Source organism: Hypanus sabinus, chromosome 5 (genome assembly GCF_030144855.1).
Source record: "Hypanus sabinus isolate sHypSab1 chromosome 5, sHypSab1.hap1, whole genome shotgun sequence".
Classification (NCBI taxonomy): Eukaryota; Metazoa; Chordata; class Chondrichthyes; order Myliobatiformes; family Dasyatidae; genus Hypanus; species Hypanus sabinus.
Genome location: NC_082710.1, coordinates 67,887,348 through 67,913,824, shown reverse-complemented (window position 1 = coordinate 67,913,824; position 26,477 = coordinate 67,887,348). Strand labels below are relative to the sequence as shown.

General features: G+C 43.7%; 1 protein-coding gene across 6 annotated transcripts in view; it reads right to left on the bottom strand.

Moving 5' to 3' along the window:
- Positions 1-411: 411 nt before the first annotated feature.
- mfhas1 (multifunctional ROCO family signaling regulator 1) overlaps positions 412-26,477 on the bottom strand; it is a 90,574-nt gene continuing 64,508 nt past the window's right edge. For 2 of the 6 annotated variants that reach the window (XM_059970089.1, XM_059970092.1), the window contains 2 exons: positions 11,671-11,733; positions 412-2,178 (listed from right to left, as the gene is read on the bottom strand). In XM_059970089.1, coding sequence (XP_059826072.1) covers positions 2,174-2,178; positions 11,671-11,733 — 68 coding nt within the window. In that variant the 3' untranslated portion in view covers positions 412-2,173. Of the gene's footprint in view, positions 2,179-11,602; positions 11,734-26,477 lie in introns of those variants that run through there. The other 4 variants (XM_059970087.1, XM_059970090.1, XM_059970088.1 and 1 more) reach the window with 3 other exon arrangements.

The following is a 26,477-nucleotide window of genomic DNA, read 5'->3' as shown; positions in this document are numbered from 1 at the left end:
GTTTGTCCCAGTTCTCAGTAGGATCATGTTCTCTGGGCAGTGCCCTACAATAGCTGCTCCCAGAAGTTTATTTTACTATAAGTCAATTTAAGCTTAAGTAAATCAAGTTATTAACTATTTCTTGGTCAAAACATAGCAGTGAGCAATCAGATTGCTAGGGAAATATCTTAAAGTTTTCTAACAATACAGGCTCTACCATGGTTCCATTTCAGTGAACCATTTGTAACGCAGTTACGACTCCCACGTGGCAGAAGATGTCCGCGGCCCCACAGCAGCTAAATCCATCCGTCCTGTCTCCCAAACTCCTGTTCATATATACACAAATCTCGCAGTTGTAAACTGAGGAGGACCTGTTCAACTAAACTCAAACTATACTCAGTCTTTGACCATTATTAGCAGACTCCATGTTAGAAAATTAAAACAAAAACTTTTTCAATTGATTCTTTTAATAAGTGTTAAATATCCAAGGTGACTGATGTGCAAACGTTTCAGTTCCATTGCAATACATGTTTTATTAACAAGACTTTAAAAAATAAGATATTTGTAGGCTGCACTGATTCTCCTTCTGCCTCCTTTTAGATTAATTGATATCAAGGAAAACACTTTAATTCAACATACACAGTCTACAATTTCCTTTGGAGCGGAGACAGCTTGTCTTTATGTACTGCCTTATCACGCTCTCGGGATGTCCCAACACGCTTCACATTCAACAGACCACCACCTGAAGTGTCATCAGTCTTGAGTAGGCCACCTTGTCCTACGTTGTTCACACAGCAAAATTCCACAACCACCAAAAGAATGAGCAGTTCGGATTTTTTGTTTGGCAGAAGGGAGAAGTGTTCTCCAGCATACCAAGGAAACTTCCGTTCTTCGAGGAACACCATGGGATTGTCTCCACTCATCCAAGAGGATTTTGTATATCATTTGGCAAAAGGCAGCTCTAGCATGGCTCTGTCCTGTACTGCCCGTTAGAGTTGGCCTGATGCATACGCTCAGCTCTCTGAAATGGCACTTGAACCCGTAAGCTTCTGACTTGAGGACGGAGTGCAATCATAGAGATGAGCTGAACACGAAGGACCCATACCTCACCAGGGTGCTTTGGGAAGGGGTGTTGCCAATGAAAATGCAGCTTTTGAGATATATTTTTGTTAAAAAATGTAACTTTCAAATAAATGTTCCCCAGAATTATATTGAAATTAATACCTCCCAATAAATATATAGAAACAATTTACTGTTGATATTTCAATCCAATTTTTCACCCCCAGGAAGATCATGGAGGTTAATCATGGCCAATTAAGAGCCTTTATTAAAACTGGTTCCAATGAAGGGGAAGAAAGAGGTGTGAATAGATTGTTTTGTCACAAAACTGCAGGAAGTTTAAACAAAACGGTGATGATGCCCAGTTATCTGAGCCCAACCAAGAACAGACAAATTACTTTTGGCATTTTATTCCTACAACACTAAGTATGGCTTTTATTAAACACTGCAAAAGAAAATCCCTGAGGAGCCACTTGTTCCAGAAATAGCTGGTGGAACTTGCGTGTCTTTCTTATGAGTTATTCATTTCTAAGGACGTGGGCATTGCTGGCAATGCCAAAATTCACTGCGTAACTTCCACTGCCCTTGAGAAGGTGGCGGGGAGTCACCTTCTTGAACCAGTGCCAACTTTCTGGTGAAGGTACTCGCACAGTGTTGCTAGACCCGGAGCTTGAGGATTTGCATCCAGCGATGATGAAGCAACAGTGACTTACTTCTAAGTCAGGAAGGTTGGTGACTTGCAAGTAGAATCTGCAGATGTTGGTTTGCCTATGTGCCTCTCCTCCTCATTGGTAGTAGTCACAGATTTGGAAAATGTTGTTGAAGTGGCATAGGTGAATAACTCCTGTGCATTTTGTAGATTGTATACACTGTATTTATCCATCAGAAGAATTGATTTAGTGGGTCCATCTGCTATCAAATGATAAAAATCCACTGTTCCTCATCCAAAGGAGGGTACAGACTCTTTCTAGGTGTTGTGTAGAGACAGTCTGTTGGTCAGGTCCAAGATCCTCGGTGAACTGTGCCTATTGTGGAGCCACTTTGAATCTACTGTAAAAGAGAATCAGTTCTTCTCTTCACATTTCCAAGGACGAAAGGACATTCCTCTACTGTTCACAAAAGCCTTAGCTGAACGTCAACCTATTGACAAGAACAAAAAGATGAATTATCTCATCATTGGGAAGCCTTCTATCTAAAACAAGATATTATTACAGTAGTTCTTGGATTGATACAAATGTACCAGGACTTCCAGCACAATAACAGGCCAATTATGGAATAGGAAGGCACTTAAAGCCTTGTTAGTTCACTCATGCAGCAATATCCAAAAGCCTCTCAACAGGATTGAAATGACTCCTTGGCTTTTGGCTCCAGGCAAAACTACCTCACAGGTGGCCCGATGGCCTCACAGATGATGACTGGTGCAGGGTTTGCACTGCACTTGATACAGAATCACAACATTGTAAGAAAGTTACAACACAAAGAGGCTCTAATTTGTCCCTTTGTATGTGTAAAGGGGGTTTCTTTTTTCTCTTTGTTACTGTTGGGAAAGGGTTTCCTTTTGTTAACTAGCAGGAATGCTAATTTACTGATAACGAGAATGGTATTCCTTTGTAAACCAAATGGGGATTAATGTTCTTTCTTCTGAGTCTGTAAGCTTTTGTTGACGGGCTTTTGGGCAGATCGGCGCGAGGGGGTCGAGAGAGAGGACGCAATGCTCTAAGCTGGGCGAGGATCGGACCCTAAAGGGGGGTCCGAGGCCGGGAGATTCTCCGAGGGGGGGGGGGGATGAAGCTAGATGTGCTTGGTTGACCACTCGGAGGGTCCTGAGCTGTTTGGAGAGTCGAGGAGTTAGGAGGGTCCTGAGCTGCGAGTCGAGGAGTTCGGAGGGGATTGAATGGTGGCCAGAAGACTTCAGAAATTGAGCTCCAACGGTTGTGCATGAAGTGGTTTGGACTTTGATAAGTTTGGCGCCTTTTCTTTATTTTTTTCTCTTCATATATACTGTATCGTTATTAATCACTTAGTTATAGTAACCTTTATAAATTGTACTCATTTAATCGCATATGGTGTACTGTCTGTTTGTGGGCGAGGCGGGGACATCACACAGCATCCACACCAGCTGATTACCCAGTTTGGCGGGGCTGAAGGCTGCTCCCCCTAGACAAGAATGAGCTGAGCGAGCCTGAGGCGACCCAGGGGGTTACATATGTTTGTGCCAGTAAAAAAAAGCTCTTTCTATCCCACCTTCTAGCACTGGGTCTGGATCTTTAAAGGCAAATTAAATTAATTTAAAATGCGACAAAGTTCATACACAGATACTATTACTGGAAAGCAAAGCTGCCTCTCCCCGAGGCACTAGGCGAAAAGTGCTTCATTTCCTCTCTTATCCAACTAATTACGATTCGATAACCACCGTACAAATCGTACAACTGTAAGATTGTAGAGGGAAACTTTGCTCTATACTTCTCCCTACCTTAGGAAAGCATCCAACATAATCAAGGACCCGTGCCGCGTTATCATCCTCTCCTATTCCTGCCAGAAAAATCGAAGGCTTGAGAACGCCCAGAGCCAGATTGAAGGACAGCTGCTCCACTGCTGTTATCATCAACTTCTCATGTAATGGAGACGACTCGTGACCTGTCGTGGAACCTGCACTGTGTCTGTCTGTCCTGCACCTTCTCTGCAACTGTAACACTTTACCCTGCATTGTGTGCATTAGAAAAGTAACACTGTCCGGCTGACTGACATACAATCTAAGCCTTTCCTGCAGATTTGTGCACCTGACAAAAACAAACCAATACCGATCCAGGACATTTCATCTTTTACTATTTTCCTTTGACATGAAGTCTATGAATCCATGCTAAAACTCAGGGCACTCCCACTCCCACTCGTTTCCCTCGCACTCATTCTCTCAAATGCACAGCAATGTAGACAAAGGAGAGTCAGTGGATGTTGTTTACTTGGATTTTCAGAAAGCCTCGTGACAAGGTGCTGCACATGGAGGCTGCTAAACTAGATAAGAGCCCATGGTATTACAGGAAAGATACCAGCATGGATAGAAGACTGGCTGACTGGCAGGCAGCAGAGTGGGAATAAAGGGTGCTTTTTCTGGTTGGTTGTTGATGACTAGTGATGTTCTGCAGTGGACAGTGTTGAAACTGCTTCTTTTCATGCGATGTCAATGATGACAGAATTGATGGCTTTGTGGCCAAGTTTTGCAGATGATGTGAAGCTAGGTGGAGGGGCAGGTAACAGTGAGGAAGCAGGGTGTCTGCAGTCGGAGGGGCAGATTAGGAGAATGGGCGATGAAGTCGCAGATGGAATACAGCGTAGGGAAGTATATGGTCACGCACTTTGGTAGAAGGTATAAAGGTGCAGATTATTTTCTAAGTGGGGAGAAAATTCGAATATCAGTGGTGCAAATGGACTTGGGATGTCCATGTGCAGGATTCCCTACAGGTTATTCTACAGGTTGAGTTGGTGTTGAGGAAGGCAAATGCAATGTTAGCATTCATTTCAAGAGGACTAGAATAAAAAATCAAACATGTGATGGTGTGGTTTTATAAGGCACTGGGGTCAGACTGCACTTGGGAGTACTGTGAGCAGGTTTGGGCTGCTTGCTTTAGAAAAGACATGCTGGCATTGGAGAGTGCTTAGAGGAGGTTTACGAGAATAATCTTGGGAATTAAACAGTTAAGGTACGAGATGGCTCTAGGCCTGTATTCTCTGAAGTTAGAAGATTGAGGGGGGATCTCATTGAAACCTATTGAATATTGAAAGGCCTTGATAGGGTAGATGTGGAGAGGATGTTTCCTATATTGAGGGAGTCTAGAACCAGAGGGCACAGCCTCAGAACAGAAGGATATCCCTTTAGAACAGAGATGAGGAGGAATTTCCTTAGCCAGAGGGTGGTGAGTCTGTGGAGTTCATTGCCATAGACTGTTGTGGAGGCCATTTGGGAATATTGAAAGCAGAGGTTGAAAAGGACAATAAATCAGCCAAGATGGAATGGCAAACCATATTTGATGGGCTGAATGGTCTAATTCTGCTCCTATGTCTTATGGATATTACACCCTTAAAAGTAGAATAACTCACTGACATTTATAAAGCATTTTCCACATCCTTAGAATGTTTTGAAGTATCTGAATCCCTGTGAAACTGTTTGAAATGTACCTGTTGTTTGTTGGAACAATGACAGCTGATTTAAAGTTAAAAAGTTACCAATTCAAGCTCAGCAAGATTGAACAGCAATGAGAAAGATAAACAGTTAAGCAGCTCCTTTGTTGAAGTGGGAACACTTGCAGATATGTTGGAGAAGTTTATGGGGGGGGGGGGTGGACAGGGAGCTCTTTCAAAAGCAGGCAAAGGCTTCGTGAATCGCCGGCTTCCATTTCTGCAACAAGATTTTGTGATCATCTTGGTACATTGACAGGGTTGGCCCTCTGTTCACAGGCTGCAGCTCTTTGCAATTATTCTCAATTTTCAACTTACACTCCCCTTGAGCTTTTAATGAGTTTTGTAAATTGGGGATGCCCAAGATGCACTTGATGGTCGGGGGACCTAACACCCATGTTCCCTGCTCATTCCGTTGTCAAGTGACCTAATACATCTACACCTTTGTTCCTTCTACCAAAGTGCATGACCAAACACTCCCCAACACAGTATTCCATCTGCGACTTCATCGCCCATTCTCCTAATCTGCCCCTCCGACTGCCTACACACCCGTGTTCCCTGTTCATTCCGTGGTCTGGTGAGCCCACACACCTGTGTGCCCTGTTCAACTGCCATGCATTCAGTAGCCTGGGAAGGGCTATTCTCAGTGCGACTCCCAGAATGAGATCTACAATCTGTAACACAAACTATTTTAAGAAAGTTGAGATGGGGATTTGATTCTCAACCCTGTGAACTTGAAGGTATTAGCTTATGCAGTCCATGAGATCCTGCAAGGTACGGAGTGCTGAACCTCTGCTCAAACCACATTCTCTATAGGAGTACAGCTCTGGTTAAATGACCGAGATGCAACCACTGCTCAGCCCAGTACTGAGAAGCTTCAGTGAAATATTGATACTTTGGTTTATGAGATACTGAAACAGCGATTACTCACATACTGTCAAAATATTTATATGATACAAGAGAAAATCTTTGCCTCTCCAACCTGTAGTTACATCATGTAGTTAAAATTCTCTCTGTGGAATTGCCCTCATCTTCTTCCAATTATGGGCAACAAACGCTGGCTTTACCGCAGAATATCCACCCCAAAAACTAATTAAAAATTTACACAACACACACAAAATGCTGGTGGAACGCAGTGTTGCTTGAATTTCCAGCATCTGCAGATTTCATGTTTGCCTTTTAAAAATTTACAGTAAGATTTCCTCAGCTGACATTTATGAACATACATTTTGAATGACCCAGCTGTAAACTTAGTCCAAATGAATGTATTGTGTGTCATTAAGATATGACTGACAGGCTAAGATCCAACTCTAAAAGTCACAGTCAATTCCAGAAGTTTCTTCGGTGTAGAGTAGTGAAGTCATCTCACTAATTTACAACGATATGGGTCTGTAGTTCATATTGAGGAACAGGGTGGTAGGAAAGCTTTATCCGAAGTTCGGCCTTCTACTCACACACATCCGTAAATCAAAACTCAGTCCAAAGAAATCCCCGCTGGGGAGGAACTGCTTTTAAAGTCCAAAAAATCAAATGGAATAACTTTTGATATTTACATTGAAGTAATGTATTTAACAAACTTGTGACAAGCTGAAATAAATGATGCAATGTTGCAGAAATTGGTGACTCATGGTATAGCTTCACAGTTACAGGGAGGTTCCTTGTTGAAAAGAACAGAAATGACACAGCTTTTAGCCTAAGAATTGTGATGAATAGTCACCAACTTGAAATGTTAACTGTGCCTCTCCTCACAGACACTGCCTTTTTTATGTGAAATGATAATTATATAAATTAAGCTTCAGTAATGGACAGTTTACTAGAAGAGCTCATAATTTATGATGGGCATACTTAGATTTGATTAAAAATTAATCAGTAGGCTCACTGTCCACTGATCTTTTATAAACCTACTGGTTCTCACAGCTACCTTGACCTGACCTCTTCCCACCCTGTGACTCGTAAAAATCCTATTCCCAATTCTCAGTTCCTCCTCTCAGCTGGATCTGTTCTCAAGTTGAGACTTTCCATTTCAGAACATCTGCGTTGTCTTCCTTCTTTGAAGAACAGGCTTTCCCTTCCATTACAATTGATGCTGCCAACGCGCACATCTCCTCCATTTCCTGGGCATCTGTCTTCATCCTACTTCCTACACCGTATCAGAGCTCCCCTTGTCCTTACCTCACACCCCACAAGCCTGCACATCCAGCACATCATTCCCTGTAACTTCTGCCATTTTCAATGGGATCCCACCACCAAATATAACTTGCCCTTCCTGTTCTCCACTTTCTGCAGGGATATCAGTCTCTACAGAACGTCCTTATCCACTCACCCCTCCCACTGATCTCCCTCCTGGTACTTACCCCCGCAAGTGGGACAAATGATACACTTGCACTCCTTCCTCACCACCATTCAGGACAACAAACAGTCCTTCCAGGGGTGGCAACACTTCAGCTGCAAGTCTGTTGTGGTACATCCTCTGTACCTGGGGCTCCCAGTGCAACCTCCTCTACAATGGGGAGACCCAACATACTGTAGATTAGGGGATCACTTTGTCAAGCACCTTCACTCTGTCTGCAACGGGCAGAGTTTCCTGGGCCAACCATTTTAATTCTACTTCCCATCCGCAATCCCAGTCCATGACCTCAACTACTGCCACGACGAGGCCACTCTCAGGTTGGAGGAACAACACTTTATATTCCGTCTGAGTAGCCTCCAACCTGATGGCATGAGCATTGACTTCTCTAACTTCCAGTAATTCCTCTCTTTTTTCTGCTCTCTATTCTCACTCCACTTTGACCCCTTCTTTTCTGCCCACCATTTCCCTCTGGAGCCCCTCCTTCATCCCTTACTCCCATATTCCACTCTCTATCAGAGTCCTTCTCCTTCAGCCATTTATCTTTTCCACATATTACCTCCAAGCTACTCCCCTCATTCCCCTTCCCCTACCCACCCATCTACCCCCTCACCTGATTCCAGCTTGTACGCCTCCTCCCCCACCTTCTTGTTCTGGCTCTGTTCCTTATAGTTCTGACAAAGGGTCTCGACTCATAATTTATTTCCCCCCATAGATGCTGCCTGATCCACTGAGTTCTTCTGGCGTTTTGTGTGTGTTGCTCTGGATTTCCAGCACTTGCAGAATCTCTTGTGCTTAGATTCAAAATTAAGATGGTCACTGACGACAGAGGGGAGTTATTGTGACCAGGGGTTTGGAACACTATTCGAGGATCAGCGCTGGACCACTGTGTTGTGATTTGGCTGAAAATGCAGACGGGCTGTTTAGTACATTTGCAGATGACACAAGGGTTGTCACAGTTGTGGATAATGAGGAAGATTATCAATGGAAAAACACAAAATGCTGGCAGAACTCAGCAGGCCAGACAGCATCTGTGGGAGGAGGTAGTGACGACGTTTCGGGCCGAAACCCTTCATCAGGAGTCAAAGGATTCAGCAGACTGTAGACAAGAAGGAAAGACAGACATAGGAATGGCAGACGGATGGGAGTTGTTGCACATTGGGAGATCACATGTAAATGTATACAGCAGATGACACTATCACTGGAAGACAGGGGAATCTCCAGACACAAGCCTGTAGCTCCCTGGAAATGGCATTACAAGCAGAAAGGACGGTAAAGGTATACAGTGTGCTTTCCTTCATCGGTTGGGATGTTGAAGCTGCATAAAATTCTGTTTAGGCCTCATCTAGTGTATTGGGTGCTGCTCGGGTCACGGGAAGAATGTGGAGGCTTTGGAGAGGGTGCAAAGTTTACCAGGACTTTGCCTGGATTAGACAGCATGGACAGAATAGGGTTGCCTTCTCTGCAGAGCTGGAGGGTGAAAAGAATATAAAATTATATACTGCAAGGATAGTCAAGAGACTTTCTCCCCAGGCTGGAAATGTTAAATACTAGAGGTGATAAGTCAAAGGTGAGAGGGGGAAGTTCAAAGAGGATTTATGAGGTAAGAGAGTATAGAATATGCTGCGAGGAAGCAAATCAAATAGCAAAATTTAAGAGGAATTTAAACAAGCACAGGACTATGTAGGGAACGGAAGGATATAGACCATGGGCAGGCAGAAAGGATTAGCTTAAACTGGCATCATGGTCGGCACAGACGTTGTGCTGAGGAACCTGCTTCTGGACTGTACTGTTCTACGTAATGTGAAGCCACTGAAAGCCAACTACGCTTACAGATGCAGTCAACAGGGGGAAGGACAGTAATAGATCAGTTGGCAGAATGGGCAGACAAGTGGCATATTAAATACAATACAAAGTAAAATGTAATGCATTCTAACAGAATGGAGGAGCAACAACATGGACTAAACGCAGTGGGGGCAAAAACAAAGGTCCTTAAAGGCCTCTGCACATTGATCTTTAAAGTTATGGAACATACTGAGAACATGGTTCATAAAGTGTAAGTTTCTCTGCTTGAGTATTACAGCCAACAGGTTATGTTCAAACTTCAAAAAATACTGTTCAGTCTACAGTGTAAGGATTGCATCCAGTTCTGGTCACCACGCTTTAGAAAAGAAGTGAAAGTCCTTGAATGTGCAGTGGTTGCAGTGATTAAGTATTTCAGCAAGAAGGTTAGGGTGTGATAGATAATAAAGATTAATTGTTTTCATTAACAGATAGTTCCAAGATCAGGGGACTGTGATTTATTGTAGTTAACAGAAGATATGGGGAGGATGAGAGAAAAATTTAATTGCCCCAGTGGGAGTTTATGATCTGGGACTCAAAGCCCGTAAGGGTCAGTCAAAACTTTCAACTGAGTATTGAAATGAGATTTGAGGAAAAATCATTTTATAGGACTTGGGGAAAAAGAGGGAAATTACTCAGTTGTTGTGCAAGCAAAGTACACAGTTGCAATGGTACATGGTCTCTATGACAAGGATGCCTAACTTCAATAGTAATAAAGCAAATAATAAAAGTAAGGATGAAATTTCTGTTAAAATGCTAACAGAACTAAATGCTCACAACTTTTTATCTAGAGTCAGTTTCCTTATGTTCTCAAACTTTACTAGAAATATGCTTTTGAAGATGGACTTCTAGTAGGATTGTGAAAGAAAATTGGTAAAGACTCAGATGGGAGATGAGGAGATCATGTTGGTTTTAAAAACATTGCAGCTTGTTTGGGTTAGTTTGGCAGTAAAGAGCTGAGAGAATCACTAAGTCAAGTAGCAAGTTTAATTAGAAGTCAGGGAATACCTCTGTTGATTATCAATCACATAGAGTCGAAGGAACTTTCTACAGGTGGAACACAACTGAAGATATAAGGCAACACAGGAAGCAACCATTTGGTGCATTAAGTCTGTGCCAGCTCTCTATAGAGCTGGGGTTCCCAATCTTTTTATGTCATACACCATCACCATTAAGCAAGGGGTCCGTGGACCCCAGGATGGAATCCCTGCTCTAGAGCAATCCCAGCCAGTCCACTCCTACACTTACTCCCAGTAGCTCTCAAGATTTTTATGCTCTTAAATGCCTGTCTAATTTCCTATTAAAATCATTAATTACGCCTGGCTCTACATGCCAATTCCAAGTCACTACCCTCATTCCTCATATTTTTATTAAATTTATTGTGCAAAACCTTTTATCTGTGTTCTTCTCTTGTATCAGACGCAATGTCAACAGCTACCCTATCCAAACTTGTTCCGTCTCTTAAGTGGGGTGAGCTGACATGTCCTTGCACCAGCTGTGACAGTTCACTCATGAATTCTTGCATGTTTTCATCTTGTGGTCAAAAGAAGAATGCGTCAGAATGTTTTAATCGAACTGGGTTTTTATTTAATTAGGTGTTTATTGTTCTTGCCTGTCCAGTGATTCTGAATGTCTGTGACATTAAGCACCATCCCTGGTGTTCACAAACATGAAAAAATCTGCAGATGCTGGAAATCCAAGCAACAGGCACAAAATGCTGGAGGAACTCAGCAGGGCAGGCAGCTCCTATGGGAAAGTCTTGATGAAGAGTCTCTGCCCAAAATGTTGAGTGTTTACTCTTTTCCATAGACGCTGCCTGGCCTGCTGAGCTCCTCCAGCATTTTGTGATCATTGGAGGTTATGTTACAGAAAGACATGATGCATTGGCTTCTCTTTCCCTGTGCTTTCTCCAGCTTCCATTTGTACTAATCTTGTCTGATATTTCGGCACAAGAAAAATCATCCATCTGTGCTTGTTTGGAAGATCTGCTCAAATAAAACTCACATCCATTCTATGCGATTCATTCCACAGGGAGAGCCACACGAAGTCTTGAAAGGGTAATTGGTCAAAGCTTTCATTTTAAGCAAACATACTGTCTACTTTACCTTATTCTTGCTAAATAAAAAACTGCTGTCTGCCAAACACTTGAACATAATTTTGAAGGTTTCTCTTCTGAGGAAGACCAGCAGGCTGGCCTTCGGCTCACTTACAGCAGGGACTGATCACAGTGGGGGTCGGGGGATATACCAGGGCCACATCGACAAGCTCACCCCCATTTTTCGGGCAGATAATCTCAGTCACTCCTTCAGGCCTGGACTGGGTCAATAGTTCCCCTGTTGAAAGAGAAAGAAAGAGAAGAGATGAATTAAGAGTAATTTAATTCGTCAACAGCAGCATTCAAATAAAGGTCTAAAGTATTAAAATAATTTGCGAGCCGAATAGTGAGTTGGACAGTTTCTGCAGATTGCACAACTCTGAGAAACAAAGGGTTTTGGCTGCTCTTGTGCACCATTCTCTAATGGCTTTACATGCAGGTGCAGCAGGTAATCAGGAAAGCTAAGAGAATGCTATACTTTATTATAAGTGAAATTAAAAACAAGAGTAGTCAGCTTACACCTGATCTGGAACACTCACTCTTGATCTGGAAAAGTGTGTCCAGTATTTGTCTTATTTTAAAGAGCATTTTAGTGGATTAGAAGCATTTCTGTTTAAGGCATTGATGGGGCCTAATTTGGAGTATTGTCTGCAATTTTGGTCACCTAGCTGCAGTAAATATATAAATAAGGTTGAAAGAGTACTGGTTTACTGGAATGAGTGTGCTGTCTAAGGAATGGTTGCTGGAATAGATGGTTTTGGGGGACTTGATCAGGACACGTGTTGAAGGTGCTTCTTCCTGTAGGAGATTCTGAAGCAAGGGGTTTTTGTTAACAATAAAGCGTTGATATTTATGACAGAGATGAGGCAAAATGTTACAGAGTCATAGGGAAGTACAGCCCATTTAGTCTGTGCCGAAATATTTAAACTGCCTAATCCCAACATCCAGACCATAGCCCTCCATACCCCTACCATCCAAATACCGATCCAAACTTCTCTTAATCATTGAAATCGACTCTGCATGCACTTGTGCTGGCAGCTCACTCCACATTCTCATGACCCTCTAAGTGAAGATGTTTCCCCTCATGTACCCCTTAATGATTTACCTTTCACCTTTAACCCATGGAAAAAGCCTGCTTGCATTTGTCTTATCTATACCACTCATAATTTTGCGTACCTCGTATCAAATCTCCTCTCAATCTTCCATGTTCCAAGGAATAAAGTCCTAACCTATTCATTCTTTCTTTATAACTCAGCTCCTCCAGACCCGGCAACATCCTTGTAAATTTTCTCTGTACTCTTTCAGCTTAACTTACGTCTTTCCTGTAGGTAGGTGACCAAAACTGCACACAATACTCCAAATTAGGCTCCAATGTCTTATATAATTTCAATATCACAAGATGGTGGTGCGACGCAGTTTGCAGCGGCCACTCCAGAATTGATATCTGTTATTTGTCAAGTGGGGTGCCATGCACAATCCTAATCGGATGAAAAATGGACGTGGGAGCATGGAGGAACATCTGGAAATCTCCAGGAAGGCCTTTTTCGTGCTGCTGCTGCTGTGAGGTCCGGGTCTCTGCTGAGAAGACCAGGCCCCCAGTCCTCGGGGTCGTGTTGCCAGTGGCCGGTGGCGGGGGTGTCGTAGTGCGCTCAGCAGAGGATGGTGTTCAGAGAAGCTGTGCTGGAGGGGATGGTCAGAGGCTCAGAGGTTCGACAGACTCGGAGTCCGCTGCAGTTGGGGCACTTTCACTGTGTGCTATGTCTGCGAGGCTGGGTCCGACGGAGCTTTCACTGTGTGCTGCGTCTGTGAGGCCGAGTCCTGCGCCGTGGAAGTCCCTAGCGGGGGTATGTCCTTCTACCACCTGCGTGGGATGACGAGTCTATCGGGACCCTGAGGACTTGTGGAAACTGTGTGGTGGTTTTTTTGAACTTATATTCTCTTAACATCTTTGGACTATTTTTACTGTGTCCATCAATTATAGTATTGTCTGCTCTGTTGTGACTATATGTTAACTATATGTAACCATGTGGTTTTGTGTAGGTCTTGTAGCTTTAGTTTTTGGTTTGTTAGGTGGTAGAGTTGGTCTCCTGACTTGGTGTGTCTGGGTAGTCTTGTTTCGTCTGGTGGATTTGGAGCTCCTTTCCGGGGAATGCGCTAAGATGGTAGTGCGATATTAATACGCAGCAGCCTCTCCAGACTCTAGATTGGGGATTGCCAAATGTTATGTGGATTTTCTGGTGTAGTCTGTTTTGTCGTGTGCTTTTGTGATATCATTCTGGAGGAAGGTCGTTTCATTTTTTTAACTGCATTGCAGTTGTGGTTTCTAAATGACAATAAGCCAAAATTCAATTCAATTCATAACATTCCATCTTCTGTACTCCATACTTTGATTTATGAAGGCCAATATGCCAAAGCTTTCTTTACAACCCTATGACATTACTTGCAATGAATTATGTACCTGTACTCCCAGATCCCTTTGTTCTACCACTGCTCAGTGCCCCACCGTTCACTGCGCAAGACCTACCCTTGCTGGCTCTACCAATGTGCAACTCCTCACACTCATCTGCATTAAATTCCATCTGTCATTTTCAGCCCATTTTTCTAGCTGAGGCAGATCCCTCTGCAGCCATGACAGCCGTCCTCACTGTAATACAGTCTTGTCCTCACTGTCCCTAATCTTGGTGTCATCTGCAAATTTGCTGGTCCAGTTTACCACATTATCATTCAGATCTTTCATATAGATGACAAACAACAACGGACCCAGCATCACTTCACTAGACAGAGGCCCCAGACAGAGAGGCAACTATCTACCATCACTCTCTGGCTTCTCCCACAAAGCCAATGTCTAGTCCAGTTTAACCTCATCTTGAATGCAGAGTGACTGTATCTTCTTGACCAGCTTCCCATGTCAAATGCTTACTAAAATCTATGTAGACAACATCCACTTTCTAGGAATTCTCTTCCTCAAAGGGTTGTTGAAGGAAGCAGAGTAGCTAGATATCTTTAAGAGAGGTGTAGGGAGATATCTGGGCCGGCTGGTGGTGTACTGGCACCAGCACTGGACTTTGAGGCAGATGGTCCTGCGTTCAAACCTGGGTAGCAGCAGTATCCGTGTGGCAGAAAGGCCTGGCAATCTACTTCTGTATCTTACCATGAAAACCCTATGGTCCATGAGGTCATGAGGAGTCGGACTCAACAACTGAACGCCAACAACCACAGGAAGATACTCGATCGTGAGGGTGAAGAGTTACTTAGCAATATGGAGCTGAGGTTGGAACTCAATCAACTGTGATTTATTAAATGGCTGAGGGCCTCAGTGCTCAGCCGCCTAATTTGCATGTAAATATATTTCCACAACCCCCAGATCAATAAATAAAGCCAAACTCTCCTAAAAAGATAACATATAAATTGGAAATAAAATTAAAGCTGGAAAGAGAAGGTTAAATATGAGAAAATCAAAATAGAAATATGGGGAATAGCAGATGAAGGATTCACTTTTGTATAGACAAAGATTCTGGAATACCGTGACTGGATGGGTGATTGTAATAATTGGGATAGGGCAATTAAAAGTGAAGCATTTTCCATGGGCAATTCCCATTTTGACGTGACATGAACAAAGCACCTGCATTGCCGGTACCTCCTGCCCTGTTGATCTGCTTCCTGGTTAACATTTAAAAACTCATCAGGAAATTGTTTTTTTTTTAGGCAGATTAAAATTGCAAGATATAACTTAGTGATTTTACATTGAGCATTCATTGTGTTTCTCACTAAATACAGCATTTTCCTATTTGACTTTATTTCTGGGAAGAGTTCTCATTAATAAATTGAAAAGGACACTGCTATTAAAAGCAGCCTCCTTTCTGGGCAGATTGTAAGGCTCACAAACACATGAATCACAATATTTGCAACCAGTAATTATGTTATCAAAATAACCAATGCCCTTTAAATGATGCAGGGTTAAAATCAGCAGAGCAAAATGCCAAAGTCTGCTTTGACCATGACTCACGGCAGTGTCCCTTACCTCACAGTGTTAGCTTAAACGTGCCAAGGAATAACTGTAGGAATAGAGTTTTATAAACTTTTGGACCGAATCGCTGCTGCATACCAACTACAGACATACAAGTGATGTCAATCATACTAATCCAGAAATTACTTTTATGAAAAACTGTCCTTTGTAACTTGTTTTCCTGCACATCCCTTTACTTTATAATTTACATTTTAAATACATGGTAAATGCTTCTGAAGGCGGAGTGTGTGGATGTGTTTTTTAGCAAGCTGTGAATGTGGATTTTATGAAATGACTGAGATCGTGGCCAACGAGGTGAGATGCACTCTCTAGAGAGAGGTAAGCAAGTAGATAGAGAACCAGGAGCTGAGCAATGAGAATCCAAATGTGGTTGGAAGTCACTAATTAGCTTCCTCCTGCAGCTGGGGTAGCCAATTTGAATGTCACCCTTCAGCAAAAGAAGCTTGTTGATGGACCAAATCATTTGCATAGATTTGTATGTAAATGAATATGAATAATTCCCAACAAGGCAAACTGATCGCAGCAGAGCTGGTGCTGCATTCAAGCATGTACATTTTACACTACCGGAAGATTAAAAATTTTCTACATTACATAGTAAATCATCAGATCTCAGAGGTGGGGCATCCCTCCCATATGAAGCAGTGATGACCCCTGTTTAGATCCGGACACCAGCTGATGGATTACACACAGTCTAGTAATGTCTACAATATTTCATGTTTTTAGAGGCTGTTTCTATCTGGTACAGACTGCACTGAGTTAACCCTGTGTAAATCAGTGTGTTCATGACCTGTCAGAACATAAAGTTCTTACAATTGTTTTGTTAGGAAAATGCAACAAGTACAAAATCCTTTTAATCTAAACATTCACAGCAAGCAATTTTTACTGAATTCATGCAACTAAGTGAAGAAAGAGTGATTTGCTGTAAAATATTTCAACCTGTGTCTAGTCCTAATACCAGGTTTACAATACCTTACAGACCAGAGCAGGTAAGGAGGCAGAATGCCAGGTTTTAAACCCCGATTATAAACACAAGGAACATAACTTTCTAAGAAATAAAATAATAATTTTAACTCAAATACATAGACACTCAACAGCAGACAGAAAGGAAGAGTTCTTCATCCATGAGAGCCCACCAAATTGATGCTCCTGCCACTCTGATACAAGGAATTTAACATTTTGGTAAGTCCTTCATAACCTGAGCCCCCCCCCCCCCCCCCATTGCATTTCACATATTATTAAAGTACGGTCAAGTTAGGAAACACTGTAACCAATATTCCCAGAGTAAGGTCCCTCAGGAGAAATGATCTATTTTAGTGTCATTGATTGAGGGATAGATTTTGGCAGGATGCTAGAAGAACTTTATGCTTCTTCTTCACTGACAGGCAGACTAGGCTCTTCCTGAATGTCTCTTGTGAAATATGATACCTCTGACATTGTAGCAAAGAAAAAATATCTTCCACTGGCCTAACAAGAATTCAACCGAATCCTGCATTTGGTTAAACCGTTGAAGCTCACAGCCTAAACCTTGCCTTATTCCAGCCCTGACCCGAGTCCACAGCTGAAGACTGGGACCAACACTTTGCAATCCTGGCACTGGCAGTTCAAGGCCAGCAACAACCACATTGAGATCTCCTGGCACTGGCAGTTCAAGGCCAGCAACAACCACATTGAGATCTCCTTCACTGAAATTGTCTTCTTCGGCTTGACAGGTATCAAAGTGTAGAAGTGAAAATTCTGCTTCATACAATGAACAGCATCTACTGAGCAGAATTTCCCCATTCAGCCTTTAGAAAATTTCTCCCACCCAGTGTTCTCTTCCACTTGCAGAATATCATAAACAGAACAGTATTTCAGAAATATACTCTTATTGGTGTATTGATTGCTCTTTAATAAGTTTCAGAGAATTTGTTATACTGTCACTTCTGCAAACAGACAGACATACCAAGATCTCAATGCATTAACATTTCAAGTATGCTTTAGATTTTCAAAGTTCAGAGTTGACAGAAATGCTTTGTTACAAATGCAGACTTGTTGGAAAATGTGAGGACAAGTTCAGCCTGGTTGCGGAATGGCATCTACTGCTGGCATTTTTTTCCCCAACCCCAAGCATAAATACATTGACCATGATGGAATTGATTAAAAGGGCGAGCACTCGTCTAATCTGTGGCTAAATCCAGCAGGGTCAGTTAGATAAGGATGTAAACACAAACTCTAGACATGAGCATGGCTGTCACTTCAGAGAGGCACAGCACTGCTGAAGAAGAGCTCTCCTCCAAATGACATGTTAAACAATGAATCCGTGAATGACTTCTCTGGATACTGTTTAAACAACAGTAGGGAAGTTCTCCAGGTACCCTAAACATTAATAACGACCATCATTAAAACTAATTCTCTAAGAATAACATTTCTAGAGTTACATTTCTAACCTTACGATCTTCAAACGGTTTGTTCAATAACTTTAAAGTGTCACCAGTAGAAAATATAACCAATTTGCTTATGTGATTTCACAAAAAAAAGTTGTTTCACGCGTTACGAGAGTAAACTAGGATACTGGAGTGAAATTCACAGCTCTTGTTTTCGGTGAGGCACCTTCTGTTCATTAAAGGCTTCATGATTAATGTCTTATCTAAAAGAAAGCACCTGCAGTTGTACAGCACTCCCACTGCAGCATACTCAACCGCCAGCCTGCATCATGACTCCAAGCATCTGGAGGCTCCAGCCTTCTGACTCAGAGCTGAGACTCCACTGAGCTGTGGCAAACATCTGCTGCCTCAGCCCACATTTACCACTAATGTCTCATCTAAACTTAAGTGGAATGAATGCTTAATCATGCTATCAGAAACAGAGCCATTCACACTCCTCAAATTTTTTTCAGTGCAAAGGTCAGAAATTTATTACAGATCAAACCAAGGAGGATGCTTCAACTATGAAAAGTACAGAAGAGAAATCTGACTTATTAAATATAGGCTAACAAATGGAATATGATTGAAAACAAGACCCATGCATTTTCCACAGTACATTTTACTTGATGGCTCAGGATAGACAATAGGGTTCAGTTGATTTCAACAGTCACTGTGTTTCCTCCAAAAAGGTTTCCATAAATCACTGGCCACTGCCCCTACCACCCCACAAGTTCCCGAGGTAGAGAACTGGTGAAGGTAACAACATTGACTATAAAGGAAAGACTGTTAGAATCTCTTTTGCTGAAAGTGATTGTCTGGCACTAATAAATCAGCCCACCTCTGCATGGTACCCATGTCTTCCTGCACACAAATCACCACTCCGTTTACTAAGGAGCTCAGAACAGAATTGGAACTGTCATCATCTTGGAACATCGGAAGGAAGTTTAATGAGGAAAGCATTGTCCTAGAATGCTCTTCTAGTGGCCAACTGACTATAGCAACCACAACTGTCTAACATCTTTTTTACCTTCTATAACTTTCATCAGGGCTGTTTGATGCCACATTCAGACAATAACTTTCTTAAGTCAACACCTCCTAACTAGAATTCAGCTTTTTGGTTCACGTTTAGAGCGTGACTGTAATGCAGTCGCGTGACCCAGTGAAACTCCGAGCAACAGATTAGCTGCATGCCAGTTGGCAGCATCAGATATCACTTTGCTGGTGGCTGAGAGGGATGGTGTAGTAATAGTTTGATTTCACGCTGTCTCTAGTGGTCAGGGTAGTTCTTCACTGTCTGCAGAGTTATGGACACAGCTCAGCACATCACAGAAACTAGCCTCCTTTTCCCAAACTTCGTCTACTTCAGTAAAGGAGCCAGCATATTCAAGGACCTTAGACATCCTCTCTTCTCTGCCCTCCCACTGGACAGGAGATACAAAAGCCTGGAAGCTGGCTCCACCAGCTCAAAGACAGCTTCTAACACTTTGTCATCAGACCACAGAGTGGTTCCTCAGATTCAGATCCCGTATCACATATTGGTATCAAATGCAAGCTGGTGATTATGCACATTTTATTTCATATCTGTACTTTGAACATTATTTTTATATAATTCTTTATTCATTATAACTGTTGAATGTTGTTTTTTGTTGCATGTCATGCCAACACACCACAGCAAATCGCTTTGATATGTACAGCATATGGAGGGAATAAAGTTGGCCCATGACCTCTGATTTACAGTGAAATGCAGAAAGAGCCAACACACCTGGGGGGCAGTCTGCAAGTGTTGCCACGCGTTCCAACACAGAAAGAGCGTGCCCATAATGCCCGGCAGAACAGCATAGAACACGAACACCAAAACAACAAACCCCATTCCTCCTGCCCACCCACACAGACCTCCAAACTCAGAGCAGGCTGACTTTGGCCTCCAGTGGACGTGAATTTGCAGACATCGGGCTTCAACAGATTTCTGGACTTCTGCCTGACCTTCGTGCTTCGATCTCTGTCATGGACCCCAGGACTCGCCAATTATGATAACCCTGGGTGAGGACTCTGAACACCAGGCCTCGAAATCTCAACTCACTGATGATGGGACCGTGAGCACCAGGACACCAAGCTTTGAACTTTGACTTGCATATTCAGGGCTTAACTGGCCCTTGTGCCTGCTGCCCGCGTGGAACTCTGATCCTGGAGGAGATCTACAGCACCATCTGTGTCCTCCAAGCCACTCACCCTGACGGTCTCTTCATTGCTCTGCTGACTTCAATCTTAAAAACAGTTCTTCCAGAGTTCCAGCTCTATACATTCTCTCTTCTGTTGTGAAGTTTAGCATGGTAACTTCACAACAAAAGAGAAAATGTACAGAGCAGGTCTGATATCAACATTTGTGGCACACCCTCAGATACTCAGATCACATATCCACAGACAGACCACTGGTTAAATGAGTACAGGGACATCAGGAGCAGGCCAGAAGGTGCCACCTCAGCCCTACAGGAATGTTTAGAAAGCACAGACCAAAAACAAGTCCATCCTGCGCGTCAACAACACTGGTGCTTCCCATAGGCTGAATCTCTTCTATGTCCCATTTGATGCAATGAAAGCCCCTTCTCCCCCTGAGGAACAGGAACCCTGTCTGGCCACAGTTGAGGTGAGGAAGGTCCTAGCCAGGGCCAACAACATACTTGGTCAGGTGCTGAGGGATTGTGCAGCCAGGTAACAGAGGTCTTAACAGACATCTTTAATATATCAGTCCAGGTTTCAAGGCAGCCACCATCTTTCTGGTGCCTAAGACAGCGATGGTAACTAGCCTAAACAATTACTGCCCGGTGGGGCTGACCTCAATAATCATGAAGTGCTTTGAGCAGCTGGTAATGGATTGTATAAAACCGACTTTTCCAGTTCACTTACTATTCAAACCAGTCCATTGATGATACCATTGCCCCAGCCCTCCAATCTGACCTGTCCCCCTAGAAAATGTTGCTTTAGACACCACTATGTTGTTCATCGACTTCAGCTCGGTGTTCAACATGATCATCTCTCAGGAGCCGGTGGGGAAACTGTCCTCGTAGGGACTCAACACCCCTCTCTGTAACCAGATCCTTGGATTTCTAGACAGAAAGACCCCAGTCAGTCCAAGGGATGAGTGCTGGTGCCCCCCCACCACCCCCCAGGGCTGTGTGTTCAGCTTGCTGCTGTTCACACTGCTGACTCACGACTGCACTGCCGTTTCCAGCTCACGGTGAGGGGGTAGAGAGGATTGTCAAATGCTGCTAGACCAAGAAACAAAGTCTCAATGCGGACAAGACAAAAGCGATGACTGTGGACTTCAGGAACACACAGGAATACCCTTGTATTCAAGAGCCTGATGGCGGAGCTGCAGTAACAGTTCTTGAACACATTCAAGCAATGACTAATGGATGCACTCAAATAAGACTCAAAGGCTAATAACCTGGACCATCTTATTGGACGAGCCATGCTGTACAAAGAACATTTCTTCTCAAAAGGGAACCCATTAGCACCAGGGGCATTCTCAGTAGTGCCTACATTCCAGAACGAATCAAACCTTTGATTATTCAAAGCTACACGAAATAGTGCCGCTACCTTTGAAGAGGTGAGGTGAGGTGAGGTGAGGTGAGGTGAGGTGTGAGGTGAGGTGAGGTGAGGGGTGAGGTGAGGTGTGAGGTGAGGTGAGGTGAGGTGAGGTGAGGTGAGGTGAGGTGAGGTGAGGTGAGGTGAGGTGAGGTGAGGTGTGAGGTGAGGTGTGAGGTGAGGTGAGGTGAGGTGAGGTGAGGTGAGGTGTGAGGTGAGGTGAGGTGAGGTGAGGTGAGGTGAGGTGAGGTGTGAGGTGAGGTGAGGTGAGGTGAGGTGAGGTGAGGTGAGGTGTGAGGTGAGGTGAGGTGAGGTGTGAGGTGAGGTGAGGTGAGGTGAGGTGTGAGGTGTGAGGTGAGGTGTGAGGTGTGAGGTGTGAGGTGTGAGGTGTGAGGTGTGAGGTGTGAGGTGTGAGGTGTGAGGTGTGAGGTGTGAGGTGTGAGGTGTGAGGTGTGAGGTGTGAGGTGTGAGGTGTGAGGTGTGAGGTGTGAGGTGTGAGGTGAGGTGAGGTGAGGTGAGGTGAGGTGAGGTGAGGTGAGGTGTGAGGTGAGGTGAGGTGAGGTGAGGTGAGGTGAGGTGAGGTGTGAGGTGAGGTGTGAGGTGAGGTGTGAGGTGAGGTGTGAGGTGAGGTGTGAGGTGAGGTGTGAGGTGAGGTGTGAGGTGAGGTGTGAGGTGTGAGGTGAGGTGAGGTGAGGTGTGAGGTGAGGTGTGAGGTGAGGTGAGGTGAGGTGAGGTGAGGTGAGGTGAGGTGAGGTGAGGTGAGGTGAGGTGAGGTGAGGTGAGGTGAGGTGAGGTGAGGTGAGGTGAGGTGAGGTGAGGTGTGAGGTGTGAGGTGTGAGGTGTGAGGTGTGAGGTGAGGTGAGGTGAGGTGAGGTGAGGTGAGGTGTGAGGTGAGGTGAGGTGAGGTGAGGTGAGGTGAGGTGAGGTGAGGTGAGGTGAGGTGTGAGGTGAGGTGAGGTGAGGTGAGGTGTGAGGTGAGGTGAGGTGAGGTGAGGTGAGGTGAGGTGAGGTGAGGTGTGAGGTGAGGTGTGAGGTGGTGTGAGGTGAGGTGTGAGGTGAGGTGAGGTGAGGTGAGGTGAGGTGAGGTGAGGTGAGGTGAGGTGAGGTGTGAGGTGTGAGGTGAGGTGAGGTGTGAGGTGAGGTGAGGTGAGGTGAGGTGAGGTGAGGTGAGGTGTGAGGTGAGGTGTGAGGTGTGAGGTGAGGTGAGGTGAGGGGTGAGGTGAGGTGAGGTGAGGTGAGGTGAGGTGAGGTGAGGTGAGGTGAGGTGTGAGGTGAGGTGAGGTGAGGTGAGGTGAGGTGAGGTGAGGTGAGGTGAGGTGAGGTGAGGTGAGGTGTGAGGTGTGAGGTGTGAGGTGAGGTGAGGTGAGGTGAGGTGAGGTGAGGTGAGGTGAGGTGAGGTGGCCCAGCCATGTAGTAAGGCTTCTGGATCCCTGGATAGAAGATCTGTGAAGATACGTACTATTGGAGAACCCCAATGGAATCCCTTTCCTTTACCTCTACCAGCTGCGTTAACGTTTAGCAATCGATGTAAATATAAATCCTACACATGCAAAATAACTTGATGTTTTGCTGCATGCTTGAATGCTCGGTGGGGGGTGCAGATGCTTTTTTGCTGGTGGGGGTGTCGTTACTTTGCAGCTGCTTATGCATGGGAGGGGTAGTTGGAGGGGCTTTGGGGTTCTAACATTTAACTGTCATTCATTCTTTGGGGCACTCTGCTTTGTGGATGTTTGCAAAGAAGAATAATTTCAGGGTGCACGCATTTCCCTGACATTCAATGTGCCCATTGAAACCTACTGAACTTCATTCATTTAGCAATCCCACCACAATCAGTACAACTCAATAAATTCAATTTGACAAAAAGAAATTAGAAGTGCGCTAAATAAAACTCATGCTTTCTTTGAAATTGTTCATTTTATCAGAAAAATACTGTTGAAGGGGAGATAAAAAATGGATGTAATTTCACTCAATAGTTAAGATCGATCCATCTGGATAGTGAGAAGCTTGTTCCAATATGCGGCTGGAAGGCACCATGTTTAGTCTATGGAGAAATGCTGGGAATGACAGGGTGGGATGATTTGAGGTGGGAGCTTGTGTTGTTACGTCTGTGGCCCCCTCCTTTTTGAGAATCGCAGGATCGCTATTGATTTGGGTCAGGAGACCCAAGAAATGAGAGAGAGACACGCAGATTCCTCAATGTTTGGAATGTGTCCTGGGCCTCGTTGAGACAAAGCCACGGTTAGCGGCCATTATCTCTTGGAGACGAAATTGTGTATTGAATACTGTACGATTCATCGAAGCCCCCAGGCAATGAACCGAGGGGGGGGGGGGTTGGTGGAGGGATTGCATCATCCCAACCTGATTGACATCTAAGACCCTGTGAGTCAGGATAAAAGAGGGTCTGGGGAACAGCCCCTTGAGAGGCACCAGAAGAAATGCTCGAACTCCTGTAACGAAATAGCGAAAGCCGGTGGAAAAGCCCACGTGCGTCCTTTTCCATTTGCCTCGGAATTGGTGGGCCTTTACCACGGAAGCACGGCTTTAGCTAACAACAAAGGGGAAATCAGCCCCCAACGACTCTCGACGGATTGACATCATAAAAGGAATGGGCAAGTTAAACATCCGTCTTTCTCTCCAACCAAAAAAGCTGCAGCTTGAATGAACTTGAGTGACTTTTATATTTCCATCGGACAATACATTATCCCCTAGACAACGATAGAGCTATTTCTTATTGATTATTATTATTATACCCGCGCTTTTAGATTTAGTATTGACGACGTATATTATCTGTATGTTTGCATTGATATTATTTTTGTGTATTTTTATCAATAAATACTGTTAAAAATAGTACCATCAGACTTCAACGGACCTCTCTATCTTTGCTGGTAAGTTATCCAGTTACAGGGTACGTAACAGCGTGATGAAATTGGCAGGAGGCCGAGATCTGGGAATGTTTTCTTCATAATCTTAATGGACCACGTCCATCCTTCAAGAGCAGTGGATGCTCAAAATTTAATCTTACAGCTAACAGCCCCATCACCCTCATTTTACTAAGCAAAAGAAATTGGGCTTGCTTAGGCCCTGAATTACATCGATCCTAGGGCTTGCTTAGTTCAATTAAATGGCTGTGGGGTCTGCCAGGGCTTTTACTGACTCTTCCAAAGTCAGTGGCCACAATCCAGCAATACGTCAAGTATTATTGATCAGTATAAATTATTAAATTGAATTACAAATAGTACAATGCAAAATTGATCTACAAGAACAATAAGCAGGTTAATGGTGGGTGGAAGTGGAATTCCAGGGCTTGGAGAGAATAAATTTCAGGGAGCCAAGTTCTGCTAGTGACAGCATTGAACAGAAATGTTCTCATCCCAGTGGAGTTCTGATGCAGTGACCCAAGGACCTTCTCCCAGAATCTCTGAAGTCATGACTATTTCCTTCTTCCCACCAGAATTGAGATTACGAAGATTATACAGCCAGGGTGAAATTAAACTGAAACCATGTTTTGGTTTTTTAAAAATACTGAAAACTCAAGTGCTTGGATTGTTAATACAGGTTTTGGAACCGGTGTTAGAGCGTTTCTGGGGATAGCCCATAACTTCAGTCACCAATCTTCAGATTCACATATGAACTGTGGATTAAGTCTAAACTACAAGTCTGAACCATGATTTCATGAGGACACAAAGCAAGAACAGACAACGCTGATTGAAATTTGTGACCAGTGACCTGTGCAAAAAGGGAGGTGTGAGGGTGGTATGTAGTTCAAAGGAAGCATTGTAAATATGGAATTGTCCTGAATTTTTCTTTGATCTTTAGCATATAAAATGTCATTTAGAGTTTCTTCCTCCAGAAGGGTCTCCATTTGACGCCTGCTTTATCTACCAGCACTTCTCTCCAGTGGCTTTGTTCACACTCCAACAACCTGTTCTAAAAAAAGTATGAATGGTAACGAGTACAGGAGTCCTTGAGAACAGTCTGCAAACTGATTTCTCAATAAGTCAAAAGGATGCTTGCCCAAAAACAGTGCATGAAAGAATTAAGCCTCTCCTTCCTGATGTAATTCTTCATTTTCAGTCACTGTATATCACATTGATGCCGTTTTCTGTAGCTACCCGTGTTGTATCATGTTGTAAACACTAACTTCCATTTCTAACCAAACACTACCCACGATTAAACTAATGGAACACATGCTCCATCTGCTTGTTAATGAAAACTGTGAAACACTTTAATATGATCTGTTAAAGCATTTACTTCAGAATGTAAGCAATCAAATAGTATTTTATTATTTTGCTGTGGAGTAGGCCCTTCCATCCACACTACCCTAGTGACCCCTGACGACCCTGATTTAACCCTAACCTAATCACGGGACAATTTTACAATGACCAATTAGTCTACCCAGCAAGTCTCTGGATTGTGGGGGCACCCCGGGAGATTCCACACACTCTACAGGGAGGACATACGGAGACTCCTTACAGACAGCGCCAAAAATGAACTCCAACGCCCTGAGCTGCAAAAGCATCGTGCTAACCGCTTTGACGTACGCCATCCTTACACAACCTTCTTTGTTGTCGGCTCCACTGTTCTACAATGGCACTCAGAGCTTTGCCTTTCACTGGATATGTCTTGCCCTGATTCAAATTCCCAAAATAAATAACTTTGCAGTTGTTTTGAGTTAAATTCCATTTGCTGTCCACTTTCCGACCTGGTCTAGATCCTATCGTGACCTCACAGAATGTTCTTCACTGTCACCTACACCATCAATTTGGAAACTTAATTACTGTGTCATCTACAGTCTCATAGTAATTATTAATATAGATGACGAACAACAGTGAACCCACACCAGTCCATTCAGTACACCATCAGTCACTGCCAACTGTTTTCTAAGGAGCATTCCTTCACAACAATTCTCTGCCTCCTATATCTAGCCAATTTTTATTCCAATTCGCTATCTCATCCTGAATCTCATAT